The following is a 22,435-nucleotide window of genomic DNA, read 5'->3' as shown; positions in this document are numbered from 1 at the left end:
GTGGTAATATCCTGAAGCATTTCTACTAATCCGAGCAGCTATCAAGGCCTTCACTGAGATCTGCTGAGTTAGAAACTGAGTTTGTGCTTCTATCTCAGTTTGTGGTGTACCTGATTTTACTGATAGTGGGCAAGGTGACTGTTTTTCCATCTTTTAGGTTTTTTAAGTAATTTTACTGCCTGAAATGAAAGCCTTAGGAACTGCCGCTATGTGTTTGTTCATTGATCAAGGACTGTAACGGCAAGAGGACTTAACCCTACTCTGAAAGGATTGTTGCCAGCAATGAGGTGCTCCCTTTCCAAACCCATTTGGGGTCTGTCATCTCATATGAGCCTGCCAACAGTGAGTGCCTCTGCTCAGTGACAGCAGCTGCTGAGGTTTCATAATGAGAAAAATCATCTCCTTAGATTTTTTTTTCCTTGAGCTAATGGATGCTAAAATAGACAGAAAGCTTTTGGTATCTGCATACCCTTAGGGAGCAGCTCTGTGCTGAGAGGAGGTGTCTGCAGCAGGTGAATGCATTACGGATTGTCTCTTGGAGGACAAATTTAGAAACTGGGACATCTGGGGGTTGCAACAGTTTGGTTGGGAAAGGGAAACGAGGTAGAAACAGCCAAGGCAAGGCCCCATGATCCTTTATGTTTATCCCCACTGCTGGCACCTTCTGCTTAGGCTGCAGCTGGACCCATGGTTCTGGCAGTGGTGTGAAAGGTGGCATGGGCAGCATGGGCAGCACGGGCAGGGGTGCGGCAGCCAGCACAGCCTGAAGTGAGCTTGTCACCAAGCAGCTGAGCGAGGGTCCAGCTGGCTGCAGGAGTGCGGCACAGGCCTGACAAGCGTGAGAGGTTAACACAGTGGCAGACCTGCTCTCTCTTAGCCTGGGTCTCACCTCTTCTCGCTCCTTCTTTCTTGCCATGTTAAAAAGTAGCTTTCCTTTAACACTGAGCAAGAAAAAAATAAGGGGGAGTTAAGAAAAAGGACTGTCTCAACCCTAGAACAAGTGTATCGATCTGTTTTGTCCTATGGGTCAAGGGTGTAGCCTTCTCCTGCCTTTCCTAATGCAGTTCACAGTCAGAGATTTAAAGAAATGCATATCCCCGTGCACTCCTGCAGTCCAGACACTTGCATTCATCCTCCTTCTCCAGCGGCTCCTGGGGTCAGAACACCACTCTCGGCTTTCCCTTTGCTCTCCCTGTTTGAGCTACTGCCTGCTCTCACCACTGGCTTTCCTGACCATCAGAAACTTCTTTGTGAAGGCCAGGTGTATCACACAGACCTGTGTTTCCAGTTTAGGAGAGGGCCTTGCCTTGTCAATAGTCTTCTGAAGAAGAGGGCAGTCCCAGTTCCCTGCTTTGGCACACACTTCCAGGTTATGTAAGCCATTTTGACCCAAAACCTAAAGAATTTTAGTTATCTACCCCCTTATCTGTAAAACAGGGATAATGGCACTTTCCTCCCTCACAATTGCTTGCTGTTAAAATACTCTGTTAAGAAGATGTGGAAAAGCCACATTTTGGTACTCACGTCTACCTACAGACTTTGTACCACAGGACTCTGAGTAGAAATGCACTACTGAAAAAACAATGGGTTAGCTGCTGGATGTGTCCAAAGTTGATGGCATCCTTAATCTCCAGCAGTTAAGTTTCCAAAAAGCTTAACAGGCACACTCAGGAGCATCTGGCTTTTATAGCACTGGGCAGCTCGACTCAGATCACGCACGATCTCACCGCTCCTTTTCCTCCTCTCTGCAAGGCTCAGTCCGCAGGGGGTGACCTCAGAGCACACCTCCTAGGTCAGGCTTCACAGCACAAACTGGGAGGGGCTCTTACCCACCTCTGGTGTTGGAAGGTGCAGACTTCTCTTTTGATTGCCCTAAGGACTGCTGCCTTAATGCTGCAGCTTTGTTAGCATCGGCATTGTATAGAGACTTCAATCAAGTGCTGTGAATTCTGCTGGGCAGCATGAGAAGTAAGTGAAGTGAAAAATGGAAAGTAGTTACAGGACTTGCTTAAGGCCATTCGGTGAATGAAAGAGGCAGGTCCAAACTCCAGACCTCCCACTTACTGCTTTTTAAGACTCCTTCTCATTTTTCTAGTGGCCAAAGCTGATCCTTGACACGTTTGATGTCAAACATAATCAAACTGAGACCATATAGTGCCTTTCTGCTGATGAACAGTATAGATCACAAATGTTTTCTGTATGTAAACTTCTTCACTGAATGTCTGCAGTCTTTTTGAAGTTTCTTTCCTTAACAGCTGAATGCAAATACTTGTTCAGGTTTCAGCAAATAATTGTGAGCTTTCAGACTTTTTTTTACTCCTCCATCTTAGGGACACTTCCTCAAACCCTCTTAACATGCTGCAATGACAAACTGTGGTGCAGAAAAATTGCTTGCTGACTTGAAGATAAAGGGGAAAAAAATGTCTGAGGTGATTCTCTACAATGGAACATGAGTTATATGGACTAAATTTATGCTTACAATCTTTTCTTTGCCAAAATGCAATGGCATTCATTCTTTCCAGACTTCTGGTGATAACAGGTTTTGACAGCAAACACTCAGGTCTAAATTCTGCTCTCGGAGTGAAGTTGCTGGGTCCTCCTGGCTCTAAATTAATTACAGGGTTTTACTAGTGTGACTAAGAAAAGTACCTTCTTTTGAAATCCTATGGTTGAATAATAGGGCAAAATGGTTATGAAAATGAGGAGGAAAATACAAAAATACATACTTTATTCCCACATATGTGAATTGAAAGTTCGTTGGATTTTCTCCATTGACGTCAATGGAGCCGGGAGCCTTCCAGTTACCTTTAGGATTTCAGAGCAGTAATTCTTATCTCAGGATTCTTTCATCAGAAGATTTGGGAACAGCTGTATAGTTCACACTTTAAACTGCAGATCCTCTTAGGATGAGACAAGAGCTACAGGCAGAAATAACCCTTGATTTTACGTGTGAAATAGCTCTTCCCCCCATCTCTGATGTCCAGGAGCAGCTGATAAAGAGCTCCCTCAGCAGCAGTTACCTCCACCAAATCCTTCCTCAAAGTGTGTGTGTGTATAGGTATGTGTGACTAAGAAAGCAAGTGCTTTCCTACTTTAAATTACTTTTGCTGCTTTATCAGGTAGAGCAAAAGGGAATACGGGGGTGAAAGCTGTTGACCATATGGATTGTCCTGGAAACAAGATACTGCACATTTGTTTGATTCGTGACTGGGTGCAGTCCCAGTGTGAGTGGTGGAGCTGTACAGGCTATCACAGCTGTGGGCAGTGTTCCTGAGGGCACTGCTGTTTGCTCCTCAGCCTCTCCCCATCTCACTAAATCTGCATTTCCCTCTTTGACCATCGCAGTGAAGCCACAACTGGAGCAGCTGTATGAATCCTGGAGCTGTAGGTGCTGAGACCTCAGATGAGCAAACAAGGTCATAATTATGTTGTGTCTTTAAGCACAGTTTATGAACATATGAGGATTGTGTTTTTCATTTCCTGGTTACGTCAGAACTAATAGGACTAATTGTAGGAATAATCCCATGTAAGTACATTGGTAATGTTTGTATGCATTTATCCATGTGTACCCATTTCCGTGAAGGTCTGGTATGCAGACAGCTGTTACCTTTAGAAAAGTTTTGTGCACTTGCGTGTATTACAGGTTCCTGCACTGGAAAATTACTTTTGATATAAACCCAGTCACCTGTGCTGCCATCCATGCACACATCTTGGCAAAGAAAGATAGCTTCTTACTCCAGCATGAACAGAGAAAGGGCATAACCACCTGGAACCATTTTGCCAGCGCACTGACATGTCACCAGTGCCCAAGGTGGGCCAGAAAGGACAGGGTTTTTTTAAAAATATGCTTACCACAGGATTCCTAAACCTTCATTTAATTAATCACCTAATTTAAAAGAAGCCTAAAGGCTCTGAGGCTCAAACCTGGCTGTATCATCCCTTTGGCTGCATTTGTTCTGGTGATAAAATGTGCCAGGACCCCAGCAGGACGCACAGCCTCACCTCTAAGCTGTCACACCCGAAGCAAGGCGGCCATCCCAAAGTACCTCATGGGACTGCCCCTTACAACCCTTGCTCCATGCCTAAGTGTGGTTTGGGAGGCTGCTTGCAGGCCTTGGCCAAAACCATTACAAGCATCTCGCCAACAGATTAACAGAGGCAATACCAGTTTAAGAGATCATAGGCCAGTGTTGGGGCCTGTTCTTTGCCCAGTTTAACTTATGAGTGTAGATGTTACTGCCTGTGTTCAGAAATGTGGTTTTGGGCCATGTATATGGAAGTAAAGAAGATACATCAGGACATGGGGACAGAAGAGATGGTACAAACACATAATAAGGTCACATGAATAGTTAAATTCAAAGACAGATGAGGAGAATGCTATTTTTTGACAATTTTCTGCAACATTTGGAATGACGTTGATTCTGACCTTATGAGCAAAGCAATTAAAACCGATGGAAGTACTAGATGACCAAAACCCAGAATGAATAGCATAATAAGTTACTTGGGGTGTCTGATTTCCTTTTTTTGTGTGTATGAGAGAATGTGGTTTTGATCTGCAATGAAATACTGTATAATGTATTATAGTGCATTTTCTTCAAGCTGAGAGACTATTTGATGGCGAAGTTCATTTGTTTATTTATTTTATGGCCACAGTAATCCAACTGAAACTGTGGGTTTCTGTGTGGCAAGGCAGAAATGGTAGGTTGCTGGTGCTTCTCAGTAATATTTGGATCTGTAGATGTTCCATGAGGCATTGCTAATTCTTATTGTTTAAAATTGCTGAGAAACTTTTGTTAAATAATTATGGGCAGATGTAACAGATCTGTGGTCCCAGGTACAGTTCTAGGGGCAGGTATGTGCAGAGTTTTCCTTCTTGCTTTGGGAAAAAGTGATTAGTATTTGCCTCTGCTGCGTCCCCCCTGCATTCTTAGTCACGGAAGAGAACCATTCATTAGTGGGTCTCAGAAGCCCTGATGGCTTTCCCGGAGGGATGCTCTTGGGATTCAGAGTTTTAGGCAGGAATTGCAGAACTGGTGAGGACACACCCTGGCTCTGCCTCAGGAGTCCTCAGTCCAGAAACACCCTGTGATCTGGGCCTGGACAAGCCAAACCTGCCACCCTTTCCAAAAGTGATGGTGTCTGACCCACATGTGAGGGAGCGCACTGAAGAAACCCCTCAGAGGGATCCATCCCGCTGTCCTCTGGGAGGTTTTCCACGGGGCTGGGGGGCAGCAATCTGGCCCTGTGTTTTCAATAGTAAAGTTATGTGGGGAATGTGTTAGGGGTTTCATGTTTCAGTGCATGTTGTGGGTTGTGCAGCAATGAAGGGGTAGAATCCAGCCCGACTATTGATCCTAACTATGCATTTCCAGATTTCGCTGTGTTTTAGCTTTTCTTAAATTGAAAGTGTTGTTTATACATATGTTGTTGTTTAAGGGAACTCAAGAAGCAATTTTGTTATCCTGACTATTTTTTTTTTGGTATGGCAACAAAGAGAGCATTAGTACTGGGGACTTCAGCTTTCTATGCCGTGGCGGGTAGCCCAAAACAGGAGCGCAAGAGAGGAGCAAGCCTTTCAGAGAGAGATGAAATAGGCATACTCATCCGCGTACACTATTCACCGGCACATAGGTGCTACAGTAAAAGAGCCTGAGCCACTCGCTGCTTTGCAGGCTGTCAACTTCCCACCCCCAGGACCACAACCCAACCCCGAGGGACCTGCGGGGGGCACCGCTCGGCCGCCGGGACCGTGCCTGCACGGCGGGCGCAGGCTGGGGCGGGCGGCGGCGCATCCCCGCGGCTCGGCCCCTCGCCCCGCCGCGCAGCGAGGATGCCCCGGGAGGGCGGAGGTGGTGCCGGGGCTGGGCGTGGGGCGGTAGCGCCGGCGAGTGGGAGTTAATGCGGGAGGGTGGGGGAGAGCCGCTGGGAACTGCAGCTCGGCGCTGCCGCCCGCCTCCCCCGGCGCGGCCCCGCTCCTCCGCCCGCCCCTCAACGCCGTCCGCCCGCCGGGAGCGGTTCCAGCGCCGCCGGGGCCGGGCCGGGGCCGCGGCGCCGAAAGTTTCGCGGTCCCCGGCCGCGCCATGGGCTTCGACCCGGCGCGCTTCGCGGCGCCGGTGGCGGCGGAGCTGCAGTGCAAGCTGTGCGGGCGGGTGCTGGAGGAGCCGCTGTCCACGCCGTGCGGGCACGTCTTCTGCGCCGGCTGCCTGCTGCCCTGGGCGGCGCGGCGGCGGCGCTGCCCGCTGCGCTGCCGGCCGCTGGCGGCCGCCGAGCTGCGCCCCGTCCTGCCCCTCCGCAGCCTCGTCCAGAAGCTGGAGGTCAAGTGCGACTACAGCCCGCGGGGCTGCGGCCGCACCGTGCGGCTGCGGGAGCTGCCCGCCCACCTCGCGGCGTGCCGCTACGGGCCGCCGCCGCCGCCCGACCCCGCCGAGCCGGAGCCGCGGGGCGGGCCCCCTCCCGGCCGCCCGGGGGGCGGCTCCGCGGGGCAGCCGCAGCGGCCGGCGCCGGGGGACCCCCCGCGGCCGCGGGCGGGCGGCGGGCACGGCTGCCTGCGGGCGCTGAAGGGCGGCGGCAGCCCGGAGCCGGGTCCCGAGCGGAGGAGGGAGGCCCTGCGCTGGAGCAGGAGGGAGAAGTCGCTGCTAGCGCAGCTCTCGGCGCTGCAGAGCGAGGTGCAGCTGACGGCGCGGCGGTACCAGGCGAAGTTCGGCCAGTACATGAGCCACATCAGCAGCATCGCCCGGGACCTGGCGGGCAGCCAGCCCGGCAAGGTGAGTGCGGCCGCGGGGGCCGGCGGGGCAGCGCGCCCCGGCCTGCGCCCCTCCAGCGGGGCGCTCCCCGGCCCTGCTTTCGCCCTGCCCAACTTGTGAGCGACCGGCCGAGGCGACGGTGCGGGCGCTGTCCCCCCCGGGGGGGGGGGGAGGGTTGGGTGGGCGGCAGTCACCCCCAGGTCCGCGCTGGGACCCAGCCAGATCCCCCTCGCCCCCCGCGCATCCCCCGGGCGGTGCGAGCCGCTTCTCCCCTCGCCCGCCCCGGGGAGATAGAGCCAGCAGCCCCGGCCGGGGACGCGCCCCGTGTCGGTCCCTGTGTCGGCGCCCTTCGGTGGCCGAAAGCCCGGGCGGTGGGTGCGAGCAGCCATGCCTGGTGGCGGCGGTGGCCGAGCGCGGCTCGTCGCTTGCTTGGCCGGGGAGGCTGGAGAGGGGGCGGGAGGGGAGGGGGGTTCGCTCTGCGGCTGGCAGCCGGCACACGGTCCCGGTTCCTCCGGGCAGGGTGTCCGCATCGGGCCTTGCAGGGACCCGGCTGCTGCTGCTGCTGCTCAGTTTGCTCCAGCTGGGACTGACAGAAGCTCAGGGGCATGGACCTGGCTTTTGACTTTTACCTGAGCAGTCGAGAAGTTGTCTTAAAAAACTAGAGCATACAATTATTGTAAACTGCAGGAACGGTGGTGAAAGGACAGCAAAGTCTCTCTCGTTGGGTCGAACGGAGTAACAGTTGACACTGTTGATAGCAGAGACGGGTGCCAGTGCTTCTGGGGGCTGATGACACTGCCTTGATAGCGGCTGGCTTCCTTCAGGCTAAATAAACCATCCAAGTGTACTGGTGAGCTGGCTTCACGCACTGTAAGGGTTTTTTGAGCGCTAGCTCCCGGCTGGAAGATTGCTGCGCAGGCTCTGGCACTGCTGCTTGCAGCTCTGGTGAGGAGTGTTTTAATGCAAAGAATTCTTTCTTCTTACCCAAATCTTCGTGGACCCTTGGGAAGCAAAATCCCAGGTGGAATAGGTCTGAGCAGCCAAACTCACCCCTGAAGCCATGTGGTGTGCTAGCATCTGCATGGGAAATGGGGCATCATTCAAAGGACGCCTGCGTGCCTAGAAACATGGGTCTTCGTGGCATTGAGAAACTTCGTGTTTGGGGACTTGAATATTTAATCTTTTTCTCTTTTTTAAAAATTTCCTTTGAGTAGCTATCCATGAGGTTTAGGTTGTTGGCTCTGGGCGGTGTGCTCATACATCTCTTGGCAGGTGGGATAAGGTCATATGAAGGGGGGCAGCAGGGACTGCTAAGGAGTGTGGCGTGTGCAAGGAAAGCGGTGGCTGCAGAAGGGAGGAGAGAGATGCGGGTTTTCAGTGAGGAGCTGGCAGGAGGTGCGGGGCAGGCATGGAGGCATCGCCTCTCCTGAGCAGCGGTGGAGCATCTGCCGTGCCTGAGCGCTGCCGGCAGGTGCTGCTGTGGGTGCTGCCTCTCCGGAGCCTGCACCGGTGGGACCAGGGCCGGGAGTGAAACGGCTTTGGGAAGAGAAGCGATCAATAAAGTAAAAATGTACTTTATTAAAGGCAAATGTATCATGCGGCAATGAAACCTTTCACTGTCACTGTTAATAGAATATGGCCTTCAGCGTTAAGTGTTATGTTTTGAAAGTTTAGAAAGGTGTGCCTTATTTAGGTGTCAAATTTACATTAATCGACTAATTTATAAAGACTGGCAAACACAAACACCTAACAGTGCTGGATGAAAATCTTTTTGTGGGGAATATGGCTCCTGAAATGTAACTATTACCATAGGTGAACAAGACAATACAAGCTAACTTGCTGTGCTGAAGCCTCCAAATATTTTTTACTCTTTTTTTTTTTTTTTTTTTTTTTTTTTAAGAAATTATTTGTCTGTTCCAATGAAGGAAAAAGTTTCTTTCTCTTTTTCATTTTTAACTTTGACTCCGTTACTGGTTTTGAATGTTTGCTTTATATTTTAAACATTGTTTAGAAAAACCCCTACTTTTTTACAGACCTGGGTTTGGGTTCTTTGAGAGAGAAGTGAAAGGTTGGGATGAAGAGTTGGGTTTCATTTCTGTATGTATCTTCCCTGAAAGTTGCTATGAAATGTGTACTGATATGACTTTGGGGTCTGAAAATTACAATGTTGTGTATTTTAACCTACATTTTTAATGTCTGAAATGTTGATATACATAGGGAATTTATTTTTTTAGAGACTTCCAGACATTTGGAGCTCTGACTTTTTTCAGTGGTGCTGAGCATCCTTCCACCAAAAGCCTGCACTTTTTTCTGTTCGGCACTGAAGACAATCAGGTGTTACCTGTTACTTTTCAGTGGCAGGTGACTTTTCCTTTGCTTTTTTTCTAGCACAAAGTCTTTTGTTGTCTTTTCAGCCTAATTTTCCTTTAAGCATTAGCGTGTGCTCCAGCTAAAAATCTTTTATACATTAATGCTTAAGATCTTTTTTTTGAGACTGTATTCTTTAACGGTATTTCACCTCTTGCTTCTTAGGGAGGAGAACCCAAACCATTAACGGTCATGCTACACCGAGAAAATGATACTTTGGGATTCAATATTATAGGAGGACGACCCAATCAGGTAATGAGAAAAGTAATTGTAGGTTATTTTGACCATACTTTATGTGATTATACACACTGTTAGTAATAAAAAGGGTTACTTCTGATGACAGTAGGTATGGAATCAGCTCCATAGATAGAAGAACTGTATATTATCAGGTGCAATTGGAGTAATTGTTTTGAAATCATAATCTTGTGAGAACTGGACTATTCTCATTTTCAGGAGAGGTGTTCCCTTTGTTTTTACTTTAAAACTTTAGGCTGATCTGTGCTCACTTCCCATGTAAGTAGTATGTATTCATGCAAGCTGTTCAAGGGAAATCTCTGGGGCTACTTATTAGAGTCATTGTTGCAGGATTAAGCCATTGGAATCTTTGGAAACAGCTTGCTTTTTTTTTTTTCCCTTAAAGGAGAGATGAAAATTTGCTACTGTAGCTCAGGTAGTTTAAGCGCATGTCCTGCTCTCACATGCCTACTTTCAGTTTTTATTTCTCTATGAACTGAAACAGAGTTCTCATCGATCATATATCTTAAATCAACCTTGTCTCATCAGTCTAGGTTTAGAAAGTTCATTGAAAACCATAGGATACGCATAAGGATCCCTAGAATATGCATAAGAATATGCTTTTTTTTTTTTTTTTCCACTTCATCCTTCCAAAAGCATTAATCAGGAGTGTCATTACATGTGAAGGGTAAAGAAGCCTGTTAAACTGGAAAATTAATAGTTTAATAGTTGATTAAAAAAGGCTTGGTAATAATTATGCACTGATCAGGTTCTTGTTAAGTGGGAAAATTGTAACCTCCTACTATTATTGAGGAGGGGAATGGGACCCTGTATATTAGTTTGGCAATCTTCTGCTCTAAAGCTATATTTATCGGTGCCAAAGAGTCTGTTCCCATTAGTCTAAGAAGTTCACTGTCAGCTCTGCAGAATTACTATTCCCTGTGGGTAAATATGAAGACCAACAGTTACAAAATGTTGGGGCTGTAAATCCAAAGGAAGAGTTTCTTGGATTTTTTGGTAGAAGGGTGAGACGACAGGTGGCTATAAGATAAAATACATGTGCTTTGATTATATCCATATTTTGAGTTTATCAGTAACAAAGTCCAGACAATCTTTAGTTTGTACTGCAGTGTGACTTCTGGTATTTACAGCTGTAGGAAAACTCCAAGGAACAGGGAGCATGGTGTTCAGCTTTCCTGGGATGGCAGCTGAGCTTCTCTGAAGTACTTACATGCTGACAGTGCATACTGGAACGGTTTTTCATATTACAAACTGGAAGTTTAAGGGGTAAATGATAAATATATGAAGGTTTGTAGCACTGTTCATGGAGAGCACTCCTGACCGGAGAGAAGGAAATGGTCATGGTCTTCCATTACCACTGATAGTTGGAGATGGAGAAGTTGGTGGAGCTGTGAGGCAGACTTGGGTCTCAGGGATTTTTGAGTCTTCGAAGTTTAAAACTCTGGGGTTTGGTTTTTTTTTTGTCATTGTGATAAATGTGAATACCACAGACATTTGATTGGCAGTTCCCAGATATGAGTATAAAGTCTTGCTCAACATATCTGGAGCCAAAGGGTATAACAGGAAAAAAGGATGGACTTGACTTAAATAATGAAAATAAAAACCCCACTCAAAAACTTAGATACTAGAACAGGAATTGTTTGGTAACAAGTTAAAAAGAGTTCATGAAGGCCATCAGTACATTCAGGTTGTTCCGGGAAAAAGTGGCCTTGAGTGAAGCGTTGGCTCTTGCAGCAAAGAGCAGAACAGTGGTGTCATTATATTAGTTACCTACGTGGGAATGTGTTCTTCACCGCGTGTTGTTTGTGTTTTACAAGTGCAGTGCAGGTTTTTGCCATTGGAAAGCAGGTGACTCTTGGTGACTTGGGGAATGTACATACATACTTTCCATTGGCTGTGTTTCATCTCAGTCGATAATAGGCTTCCCCAGTGTTCAGCATCTACCTGGAGGGAGGAGGAGAGGAAAGGAATGGCTCACCACAAGCTTGCCTTTTATTTTGTCAGGAAAGGAGTCGTTTCACATAGGTGTGTGTTTCTGGGAAGTGATTCATTATTCTAATAGAGCAGGGCTACTTTGATCCCCACTTTTGTCCTGGGCCCCAGCTCTGGCTGGCTGGGAGGACTGTCCTGCAGAGCAGGCTGCAGAGGCTGTCCCACCTTGAGGACACCATGGCAAAGCCGGGCTGGAGGTAGATGTGTGCTGCTGGCACGGCTTGGGGCTCCTGCAGTCACCCACAGCCTCAGCTAAAGGTCGGGAACACCGTTCATCTCCATAGCTCCCCTCCAGCTTTGGGCTGTGTGACAAGATGCCAGAGCTTAGTATGCCACGTGCTGTGTTTTCGTGTCAGGACCAGTGGATAGCAGCAGGTGCTACCAATGGGGACCACAAGCCAGTCTGAAATATCCTTTTTCTTACCAGGTCATACATTACTCTTGAAAAACCCAGTGAAATTACTTACGGAAAAAATTACAGTTTTGTATGGGTGAAGATGCTGTAATCTAGCCTTTAGTTTTCTTAAGGAAAAAACAAACTATGTCCCTTGTGCATTTTCGTTAATGGCTATTATACTTCTTATATCAGAATTTCATTTCTCACTGCTTAGATGGGAACTCAGTGGAGGTTTGTTTGTTCATCATTTCAAAATATTGCTGGAACTGTTCATAAATCTCCCTTTTGCTTCTTACCTGACACCTATGAGTCTCTGTGACAAAGGGAAAAAGAAGGAGTTTATGAAATCATAGTCTGACTATCACAGTGTTGAACAAATATTTGTTAACCTGAAATCTACCTGGGTTGAGTCTCCATAGGACCATTGCCACATACTGTAAAGCATGTTTTCCAGTGGCTCCAATTTTTCTTATGCCTTTTATCATTTTCTTAATAGAAAAAATATAATTTTCCCCATGAGTGTACAGGACCTAGACCTAGAAACCTGTACACATATGAATCTTGCTGTTGGTCAGGGATTCACCAGTCACAGAGGGAAAATAAGCATCATATAAACAGCTATCCAAAGCATAAATCATCTGGAAAAAGATTCCTTCATTTATTGCTGTCTAGGTTTTTACTTGTATGAATATTTAAAAATAGCTTAAGTAGGCAGTGTCTGCTTGGCATTATTTCTTTAATAATAATGATTTTAAATTATTTTAAACTATCATGCAATGAAATTAAGTAAATTTAGATGTGCGACAAGATCAGGTATATCGTTCCAGCTGTGTAGATAACTTAATCTGCTTTAAATTTGACCATGCGAGTTGTATTTAGCAACGTGTAGAGATCAACTGGAAGTGGGTTCTCTTTTTGTCCGGAGCTGATCTGTACGGATTTCACAGTTGAGCAAGTTCTCAGTCTCCCATGTGAATAGGATTTATGAGGTTAACCAATTCCAACCAAATCCTATCACTGTTACATGCCAGCTAACTAATATCACTTTGTTCCTTGGAGCTTTATTTTCAAATGAAGGAAAAAAGTTTACAAGCAGCAGTACTGCGGGAGCTCTTTCCCTCCTGAGAGAAACCCTTGTGCATCCATTTTTATGAGTATTTTCCTCTGTGCATTTATGTACTAGTCACTGCTGTGACGTTTGAGGTGTGCTTTAAATATTTTAGCTGGGATCTGATTACCATTGCACCCTGTGTCTCATTTAGACTAAAATAACCAGAAGTAAATGGATAATCTAATAAAAAATGCTGGAGTAGTTCATTAATTCTGTCATTTTGATTAATGACTAGTTTGTGTTAAGCAAGTTTAAAAAAAAAAATCCCAAGGAGCTCAGTTCTTGGAAAAGCAAGCTGAATATTTCAGGTGGATTTGCATTTTTCATTGCTGCTGATTTTAGTACCATCTCATTTCCTGTACTAATGTGGCCCTTTTTATGACTTCCCTAACGCTTGGTACAGAACAATCAGGAGGAATCTGCTGAGGGAATTTATGTCTCGAAGATTTTGGAAAATGGACCTGCAGACAAAGCAGAAGGCTTGCAAATTCATGACAAGATTATTGAGGTAAGAAACAAAAAAAAACCCACCAGTGGATTAATCTGTTGTATTATCAGCTCAATCAAGGATTTGATGGTTTTTACACTAAATACATTGTAATTTTCCTCTTTTATTGTGTCTGAATGTGATTCTTGTACACTGAACTGCTTGAACATTTTTCAGATGTGAAGACGTGTGGTAGATTTTTCCAACAGCTAGTAAGTGTATTGGTTTTGGGATTAAGCTGCTTTAAGTGAGGCAAAGGTGTAAACACTGAAACAGCAAGCAAGAGAGGCATTTTCTATTTCTTTTCATTAACTTGTGAAAGAAGGCAGTTGACTCTACGGAAATTCACAGGTTTAGTGAAATCGATTTTGCCCTGGCGAATTTGCCCTGGGATATTACTGTTGTGATTCTGGGACACTGCAGAGAAGCTGGGCTGGTAAGCAGTGCTGTGAAACTTCTTAAGCAGTTAGAGAAAGTACCTTCTGCTATATGATCAGAAGTAGATAATTTGTTGTAGTCACCAGGACCAATATAGCTCTCTTTCCCAGTCATGTAATATGCTAGCTTGGAAATTTTCAAGTGTATTCCTGTGTTGTTTGCAGTTTTTTCCCCATAAAATAACAGTAATTAAAAAAAAAAAATCGGTAACTCAGTGTGAATAGGTTGCTGCCTAGCCTACATGGGTAACCATAATTAGCCCTCTAAGAGATCTCGAAGGAACAGTTTCAGTCACTGAAATAGACTCCTTAGGGTGCTGTCAAAATGGCATTTCACATCGCAGCTCTAATATAACTCTCTGAATGACAGCACGTACCAGTAGCTGCTGGGTTTAGGGGAGGCTTAGAAGCATGGTGTGAACTTGCCAGTTGGATGGGGTTTTGAACAAAGACACACGACACAAGTGGATTGGAAGACAAATGCAGAGTGCTGCTGCTGGCTTCTTGCATTATATCGCTGTTAAGGACTAGAAACATAAGCCAAGAGTGTTTGAATGCTGGCATTGCTCTTAATGTTGGGAGCCTAGAGCAGTGTGTGAAACCAAATTATTGTATTTTCTTGTAAAAGAAAGCTCATGCTCTCAGCTGGCAGATACTGCATCTCTAGTAGAAACCAAGCTGGCTGAGTGGAACTGAACTTGCAACATAACTCTTATCTCCCCAAGATACACAAAAAGCTTTTGCATCCAGGTTTCTTTTTTTTTTTTTTTTTTTGTAACAGCAGCCCTATGCTGAAAAAAAATCTATTTTCTTCTGACATTACTGTTTCACTTACCATGTTGTATTTTCTACAGACTGACCAGCTATATAGTTTTATGCATTTGCTCAACACTTCCTGCTTTATTTTATTGTTCTTTTATATTGCCTTGATTTTTAAGACAAAATGGAGTGGTTTTGGAGGAAGGAAGAATAAAGTGACAAAACCAGCATTTATTAAACATGAGGTCATTTCTGAAAATGCCATCGTAACCAATGCTCTATTTTTATTTGTTGAAAAATTCTGACTCCATAAAATTATACTGATATTTAAATTGCTACTGAGAACGTACAGATTTCAGTTCTGTGTGAAACTATAGATCCAGTCTAGCAAAGTATTCATACAACTCTGAACAGAGCACCATTCTCACCGTATTAATGTACAACAGCTTTGTATATAAATTTTCGTATTCAGACAAGCATTTAAAAATATTCGGAGTTAGGCCAAATATTCTACTAAGTGTTTCAGTGTTTAAAAATTTGTTAGATTAAAATAAAAAGAGGAGGAGAAATGGTAACACTAAGACTTTCTAAATGAAATGCAAATAAGTAATTATTCCCTAGATGCTAGATCTAGGAAGCAGCTGGAGTCAAAAAGTTGAGTTTTTCCTTGCCCATACGTAGCTATCGATGTCTTCTTGCAGCAGGATGCCCTTCCAGCACTGCTGTGGTTTGTTGTGAAAGATCAATGTGAAAGCTTTTTCTGTGAGGAAATAAGTCGGATGGTGTAACTTTCAAAACTGTTGGCAGATACACACAATATAAGCTTTAGTGAAAAGTTGATAGGAAGTGGGATTTCTTATTCCTGCTTGCTTTTCACTCATTTGGTGATCTGATCTAATGAGTGATATTTTATGAGACCATTTTTCAATAATCAAGAGCAGAAGGAACCGAAGTTGTTTGAAGAGCCTTTAATAGCCTCAGTCAGTTGTTTGGCAATGTGGTGCCTGGGGTGCTTCTAGCAATGCGTAGCTAATAGGATAATGGACAGAACTATCCCATTAAATCAGGAGAAAATCTGTTCTCAAGGCGTGTTGCTAAATAAAGAAGGTAATTTGTTTCAGTGCTTTATCAGATGTTTAACAAATGTTAACTGCACGTGGTTGACTGCAGTGAGTGTGCACATTTCAGATGACCATCTTGTGGGTAACCTAGTGCAGCAAATGGATTTCACAGTCCTATGGCATTGGCAGCTGTAATTGTGAGCCGAGCCAATCCTGGCAGACATAAGTCGTGCTGCCTTTCGCTTTATATACGTCATTACCTATGGCAGCAACTTTGCCAAATGATTGTTACAGTATTTCAAAGGGTGCCAAGGGGAGAAATCAGGTTTCTTTCTTAAGGCATTTATTCTAAATGTTAAAATGCCACACAAACGGCTTGAGTTCCGCCAGCGTTTTGAGATCAATGTGACCAGAATATGGGCCATAGAGCCTCTTTGACACTTCCATCTGAAAAAGGTTGGTGTTTATTTGGGCCTTACCCTCGGGTGAATGTATTTAGTGCTTGAGGATCTGAAAGCTGAAACAGATTCCTGTGGGCTGGAAGGGTGCTGGTGGGTGAGGGTGACAGGGAGAAGTGAAGGGTGACAGCCCCAGGTACTCTGTGTCAGGGGGCTGCAGCTCTTCACAGGGTATGGTCACAGGACCCTCAATGATCATTTTCTGAGGAACAGAAGATTTCAGGCACAGCTTTACCCTCTTTATTCAAGGTTAGCTGCTCTGTGAGAACAGACTTGTTTATGCAGTGTAAAGCTGGCCTTGGGACAGTGATGTGCACAAGCAGCATTTTGGTGATGTGTACGTTCAGGAATCTTAGTACAAGCCAAAAATGATCTTTATTTGTTCATCAAGGAGGAACTCTTCCTCATTAATTACTTCTATGTAGCAGGTTCCTCCAGATGTCATGGTCTTCTGCTGCTTTCAGGAGTTTTTATCCAAAAATCTAACTCCCTGATTTAACACAGTGTGACTTGTGTTCTGGGACTAAACACTGATCACATGCTATAAAAAGCATCTCATAAAACTATATGCAGCGTTGATATCTGTGGCTCCCAACATGAAAGCCTTGGGTGTGAGCAGTGGTATAAAGCCACCAGACCTCTAACTTTTGGGTCTCTGTCTTCCTTTCCACTCTGCCTGTGAATCCCAAGGAGGAGAGAAGCAGCAAGCCATGCACAGGGCTGTCTCTTAGTTCATGCTGGTTCAAAGAATTATGATTGCTGCTCAGAAAAGATACAAAGTGTGTTTAGAATGGATCACAGTTACACAGCTATGCATCATTTCATCTCCTCCTCACTTTGTGCAGATCTTTCCTACTGAGTAAGTTCACTGCTCATCTTTGCTAATGCTAATAGCCTCCTCGAGCAGTATAAAACAGCTATGATCCTTGGCAATGTTGTTGATACATGAAAGTGTTTTACCGCTGCTTTTCTAATACATATTTATAGTTCTGAGCAGTAACACTGGAAGTAGCACATGGACAGTTCTGCATGGACAAAAATTTTACTCTCTCAGTTAGCAGTCAGTTCAACTTTACATAAGAATGGCACCACGTTGGCCAGAGCTCCAAGTACACTAACAAGCCATTCAGAACTGGTTCTTTATACTCGTTTTGGGTTGTTTTTTCTTCATATAGTATTAAATTTTACAGAATTTAGTATGTCATCTCCTCTGGTTTTGAGCCCAACTTTAGAAAAAAACAGTGACTGATTTTCTCAAGTCCTCTTTCATTCTGTAAGTCACAGTGTCTTGCAAAATACCATTGTATTAGTCAAGTGGGATATGCTGATTTTACCTTTTCACTTCAGCATTGTACATAAAATACATGACCAGGACAGAATTTGCAACCCATATGGAATTCCCGAATCCATAAAAAAAAACCCAACAAACCAAACCAAGCAATATTTCATCAATTTGAGGAAAAAAGAGTTACTGTTAATTCACATTGCCTAGGAGACAAAGCCCTATAGTCATGGCTGAACCTTCAGTAGTAAGTTTGCCAAATAACACAACAGCAGTGAAAAACCTTGTATGCAAGTAAAAGGGGCTTAGGCTGAAAACCAAAATACTCATATGAGGAACTATAAGCACGTCATCGTCTGGAAGGCTCAAGTGTTTTTCTGTTCCCTGCACTGCAAGGCAAAGGCTTCTATTCTTTTACTCTGAAGTGAAATGAGAATATTGGCCCTTTTGCATTTTAGTCAGTTGATTCTCATTAATTTGATGGCTAAGAAGCAGGAATGATTGAGAAGAGAGGAAAGGAAAACATTTTTAGTCTGTCATCTTTAAGTCTTTTTGAAAAATGAGATGGATGCATATGTACCATGACTATGTATTTTGTTTATGCAGCCTGAGCTCCATAAGTGTATAATAAATAAGACTTCATTCCTTATTCTGTGTTTCCCTTTGTTCTTTTCACTTTTTTTGAGAGTACACACACAATGACTTTCAAGCGCATGTCAGCAAAGCCAGTTTCAATAAAGATGAAGTCTTGAGGCTTATCCTGGCAGAAGTAACTTACATCTGCAAAGCGCCTACACAGAAACTTTTTTAACTATTGCCAGACTGCTGACTGTGCTGTGTGTCAGCCTTGTGATGTTTTATCTTCTGCATGTTTCTGTCATTACACTCACTATGTTGCTCAAGCAAAATCTTTGATACTAGTCATGTTTATTTGGCTAAGAATCTCCACTGTCAGATTATGTCTGTAGAAGTAGTGAGCTTAAAAACTGTCTTCCTGGGATCAGAGCTAGAAGGTCTGGAATGGCTTTGAACCAAAGCTGCACATGATGTGGCTAATAAGATCTGGGTGATGGCTGAGGAAGCTTTTATATAGCTAATTTTAGTGATGTGGATTTCAGTATACCTAAATATGACCAAAGTAGCCTCAGGTGTGTTAAATTCTCTTAAATCCTTAACAAATTCATGATGTTATGTTGCAGGTAACCAGGTCTGGCACCTACATTCATTAGATAACTCCTAATTAGTCTGAAAGATCCCTGGCATTATAAATTAATTATACCACAGGCTTAGAAATATCTGTACCTTCTTCTCACCTCTCCCTCACCTGTCGAGATACAAGTTTTTGGACATCTGAATTTTTTCATCAGTCTGAAGAAACTTTTAAAAAGTCAGGTGTGACCACATCTGTACATAACTTCATTTGAATAGGAGCTACTGCCCCCACTGACTTTTTAACTTACCAGAAAGTCTTAGAGTGCTTCTCCAAGAAGTGACAGATCTGGGTTAGGGCCTCTGCCCTGCCTGCAAAGGATTGAGCTTACCTATCCAGGTAATTGCCCTCGTTAGTAGGGCAGAGGCTATCCTGCATGAGACCAGCCTCCACCCATCCTCTTCAAACTGAGCTAGGTGCCAGCAGGCATTTCACAGTCAGGATTATCCAGTGGTAATCTGCTGTGAAATAGATGCTGGTTCCAGGGAGCTGTATCTGGAATACTGGTCCTACCCTTTTCTAGGTAAGCACTTGTGCCAATATGTGAGAGTTTCCCTCTGCCTTGCAGTTTTGCATCTTACATGACACTTTTTTGAATCATACTTGCATTTCTGACTTCATAGTGTCATTTCTGACTTTGAGAAGAGATGTAGCAAATGCTGTTAACCAAGATATGCTCTAGCTAGGATACTCTCCTAGATATGAAAGATAGGGTTCCCTGACTGAATAAATACCAGTAGCTGGGGTTTTCCTCCTCCTGGACTTTGCTCTAGCTACTATGCCATCTGAAAGGTGGTTACTGCTGCTGATGCCTACTCTCAGAAGGCTGTGCAGGCTGGATCTGACATAGGTGGAGGAACTTAGTGTTCGATGTACTGTCTGTGCTAGAAGCTGACATGTCACTGAGGGCATCCTGGAATGCCTGAATTTTATACTTAATTGCCTGAGTTCCCAAATATCAATAGCCTAAATTTGACTAGACTTGCTATAGGTCTTTAGAGGTGCCTGCATTCCTCTGTATTCGCTGAACTGAAATGCAAATGTTATGTTTAGAAAAACAGCTTATGTTCCTTCTAAAAAACACTTAAAATTCCAGCAATTTACTGTTTGTGTCTTCAAAAAGAGAACATGAGACTTTTGTTTGTGTGACCTAAAATTTCTGCATTGTTTTGGTGAAATATGTTAGAGAATGGACTACTGAAATAATTACACTTCCAAATATAATGTTTTCTTGCAAATATTAATAAGGCTTCACAAAATACACTTTCTGTCTCAAAGGAAAGGGAGAAATAAAACTATATTTAACAAGTGGAAAACTTAGTATCAATAGGGTACTACTGAATAATGACTTCAGGGTTTTTGATCAGAAATCCAGTATTTGTTCCCTTATTTGATTGAATAGAGTCTTACGTTTTTAAAAAGGCAAAATGTTATTTTGATACTTATGTAAAGCAGCATCATGAAAAAATCTAAAATGCTTTGGATTTTAAAAGGTGATTTTTTTAAATCTAAGGTATAAACTGAGAAGTTTCTGTCTGCTGAGAACTTCCTGTGGACCAGCTTTAGAGAGGCACAAGCCTGTAGGAGGGTTTCCCAGCTGTGTTCTCACAGACAAACCAGACATGCGTGCAGGTGTAATCTATGTTGTTTTTGTGGAAATACGTATGCTCACAGTGCTTTTATCTAAAAAAAAAAAAAAGGAAATGCCAAACATGTGATTAGAATATAACCACCAGATGAACTTTCCAAGTAGTTTATTTGCAGAATTTCTATATTCATAGAATCATAGTCATAGAATGGTAGGAGTTGGAAGGGACCTCTGGAGATCATCTGGTCCAATTCCCCTGCCAAAGCAGGTTAGCCTACATCAGGTCACACAGGAACACGTCCAGACGGGTTCTGAGTATCTCCAGAGGAGGAGACTCCCTGTCCTTGTCTTGAGCCTTTTGGTTATATTTTCTCCTCCCTATCCCACTGAGGGAGGTAGGGCTGAGTGAGCAGCTGCGTGGTGCTTTGTTACTGTCCGTGTTGGGTCTTTGCCTAGGCGGCTTAGGTTAGGCATGTTAGAAGAGGCTTCACGATGTTGCCTGCACGAGTGTGCATAACCCTATCTTTCCAACAAATATTTCTGTTTTGCTTCAACTGTGGTGGATCTCTACAGCAGCTGGATCACTGTAGGAGCAGAAGGAGGAGAATTAGAAGAAGAAAAACAGGGGAAACTGAGCTTTACAATTAAAGAGTACAAAGCGCCAACCTTATGTTTCCACAGGAGTGCTTGCCTGTAAATAGACATTGTGGGAGAAATGGAGGAAATGTAGGAACAGGGGTAACTGAATTGTGGAATAGGATCATCCATACACACTGCTGTGAACCCTGATAGGGAAATAAGGCGGAACAGTGCTGGAGCAGAACTATAATAATTATACTGTGTCTGCAGAGTGGAGCAGTGGCCAAATTGGCAAGTCAGTGGTGCTGTTAGGTAGGAAGGATTCTGATTAACCTGTGGAAGAGCTGACTAACTTAGGAACCTACAGGATCCCATAAACGGTGTTGCTACCATGCACCACAGATCCCTAGGTACCGTGTGAAGGCTTGATCATACCCATCTTCTCCATAAAGTGCCTAATCTCACCCCTGAGGGATAATTTGTCAGAAACGTGGCAAGTTGAAACCCAGCATCTTTCTAGATGCCCTGTTTGAGCTTGTCTTTGCTGCATGTCATCTTTGTCTTCCTTCCCATGATTTCTTTTTTTTTTAAGCTTTAAGGTAAGACTTGCAAAACAATGGAACTTCAGCATGCTTCCATCTCACCCAGCAGCAGGAGCAATGCAGTTTTATATACAGCTGGGTAGTAGGTTTGGAGGAAATTTTTGTTTATATGAGGTTTTAAAGGTGTTCATAAGCACTTTCAGGAATGCATTGAACAACCTAACTAACATCTGTCAAATGCTGCTGCTTTCATCCCTTTCCCAGGAAGAGAAGGGCATGTGCAGGGGAGTGTTTTGTTTAGGAATTTTTCAAATAATTACATGCACACATATTTACATGTTGGTGTCTGTTTATGTTGGGGAAGATAAGGTCATGGAAATGTATCTTTATATTTGTTGCTGAAGGTGGCAGGGTTTTGTGATGAAGACCTTTGCTCTTTGGTCTTTGCTCTGGGCATGATCTCGGGTCAGTCCTGAAGAAAGTGCTTTCTCTTCCATTGACAAGCCGAATCTCTATGACAATTGGGCTGTAGGTGTGATTGTGTATCATTGCCTTGGTCTTGGACCAAGTCTGTCTTACAGATATGGTTCACTTGATGGTTGGTGTGGAGCTTAAGTACCCTAACCTGGTGAACTCTGGAAGGTTTGAGAGGAGGAAAGGTATTTACTGATGACTGTCCTTAACCTTGTCAGCTATGTAGTGAATAGAAAAAGTCAGCAGCTTCAGAGAGCATTTCAGGATGGATCAGGGGCAGCTAACCCTTTGAGGCTCATATGACAAAGACTAGTGGGGATAATTGATGGTAAGACCAGCTATGGAAAGCTGTGATAAAGTCTAAGATCATGCTGAGTTTGCTTAGAACTGAAGGATGTGCAAGGAAGCCATGCTTCCCACAGCCCATGCTGCTGGCACCCCAGAAGCTCTTGGCATTTTCAGAAAGTGAAAAGAGCCTTCTTCAGCCTTTCATGAACGTTGCTCTTTATTGTGGTTGAGACAACTTCACAGTTAGAGGAGATGACAGCTTACATATGTTGTGTGAATGCAGTGTTTTATCCTCTTAAGTCACTGAATTGATTGTTGCAATCCAAGGATATATGGTCCAAGAGCTTTGATCTCTTCTGCCTTTTTACTTAATCAGCTAATTATATTTGTAAGGAGTAGGTAATC

At 44.2% G+C, this 22,435-nt stretch overlaps 1 protein-coding gene across 2 annotated transcripts in view; it reads left to right on the top strand.

Annotated features, from left to right (window-relative positions):
• Positions 1-6,080: 6,080 nt before the first annotated feature.
• The window catches only part of PDZRN4 (PDZ domain containing ring finger 4), a 251,760-nt gene continuing 235,405 nt past the window's right edge, over positions 6,081-22,435 (top strand). The window contains exons 1-4 of one of the 2 annotated variants that reach the window (XM_086472509.1): positions 6,081-6,754; positions 7,381-7,387; positions 9,276-9,362; positions 13,269-13,373. In XM_086472509.1, the coding sequence (XP_086328635.1) occupies positions 6,081-6,754; positions 7,381-7,387; positions 9,276-9,362; positions 13,269-13,373 (873 nt within the window). Of the gene's footprint in view, positions 6,765-7,380; positions 7,388-9,275; positions 9,363-13,268; positions 13,374-22,435 lie in introns of both variants that reach the window. The other variant, XM_086472499.1, reaches the window with a different exon arrangement.

Source organism: Leptosomus discolor, chromosome 1 (genome assembly GCF_034619465.1).
Source record: "Leptosomus discolor isolate bLepDis1 chromosome 1, bLepDis1.hap2, whole genome shotgun sequence".
NCBI lineage: Eukaryota > Metazoa > Chordata > Aves > Leptosomiformes > Leptosomidae > Leptosomus > Leptosomus discolor.
Note: the sequence above shows the minus strand (reverse complement) of the source record. Positions and strands in the feature narration are given on the sequence as shown.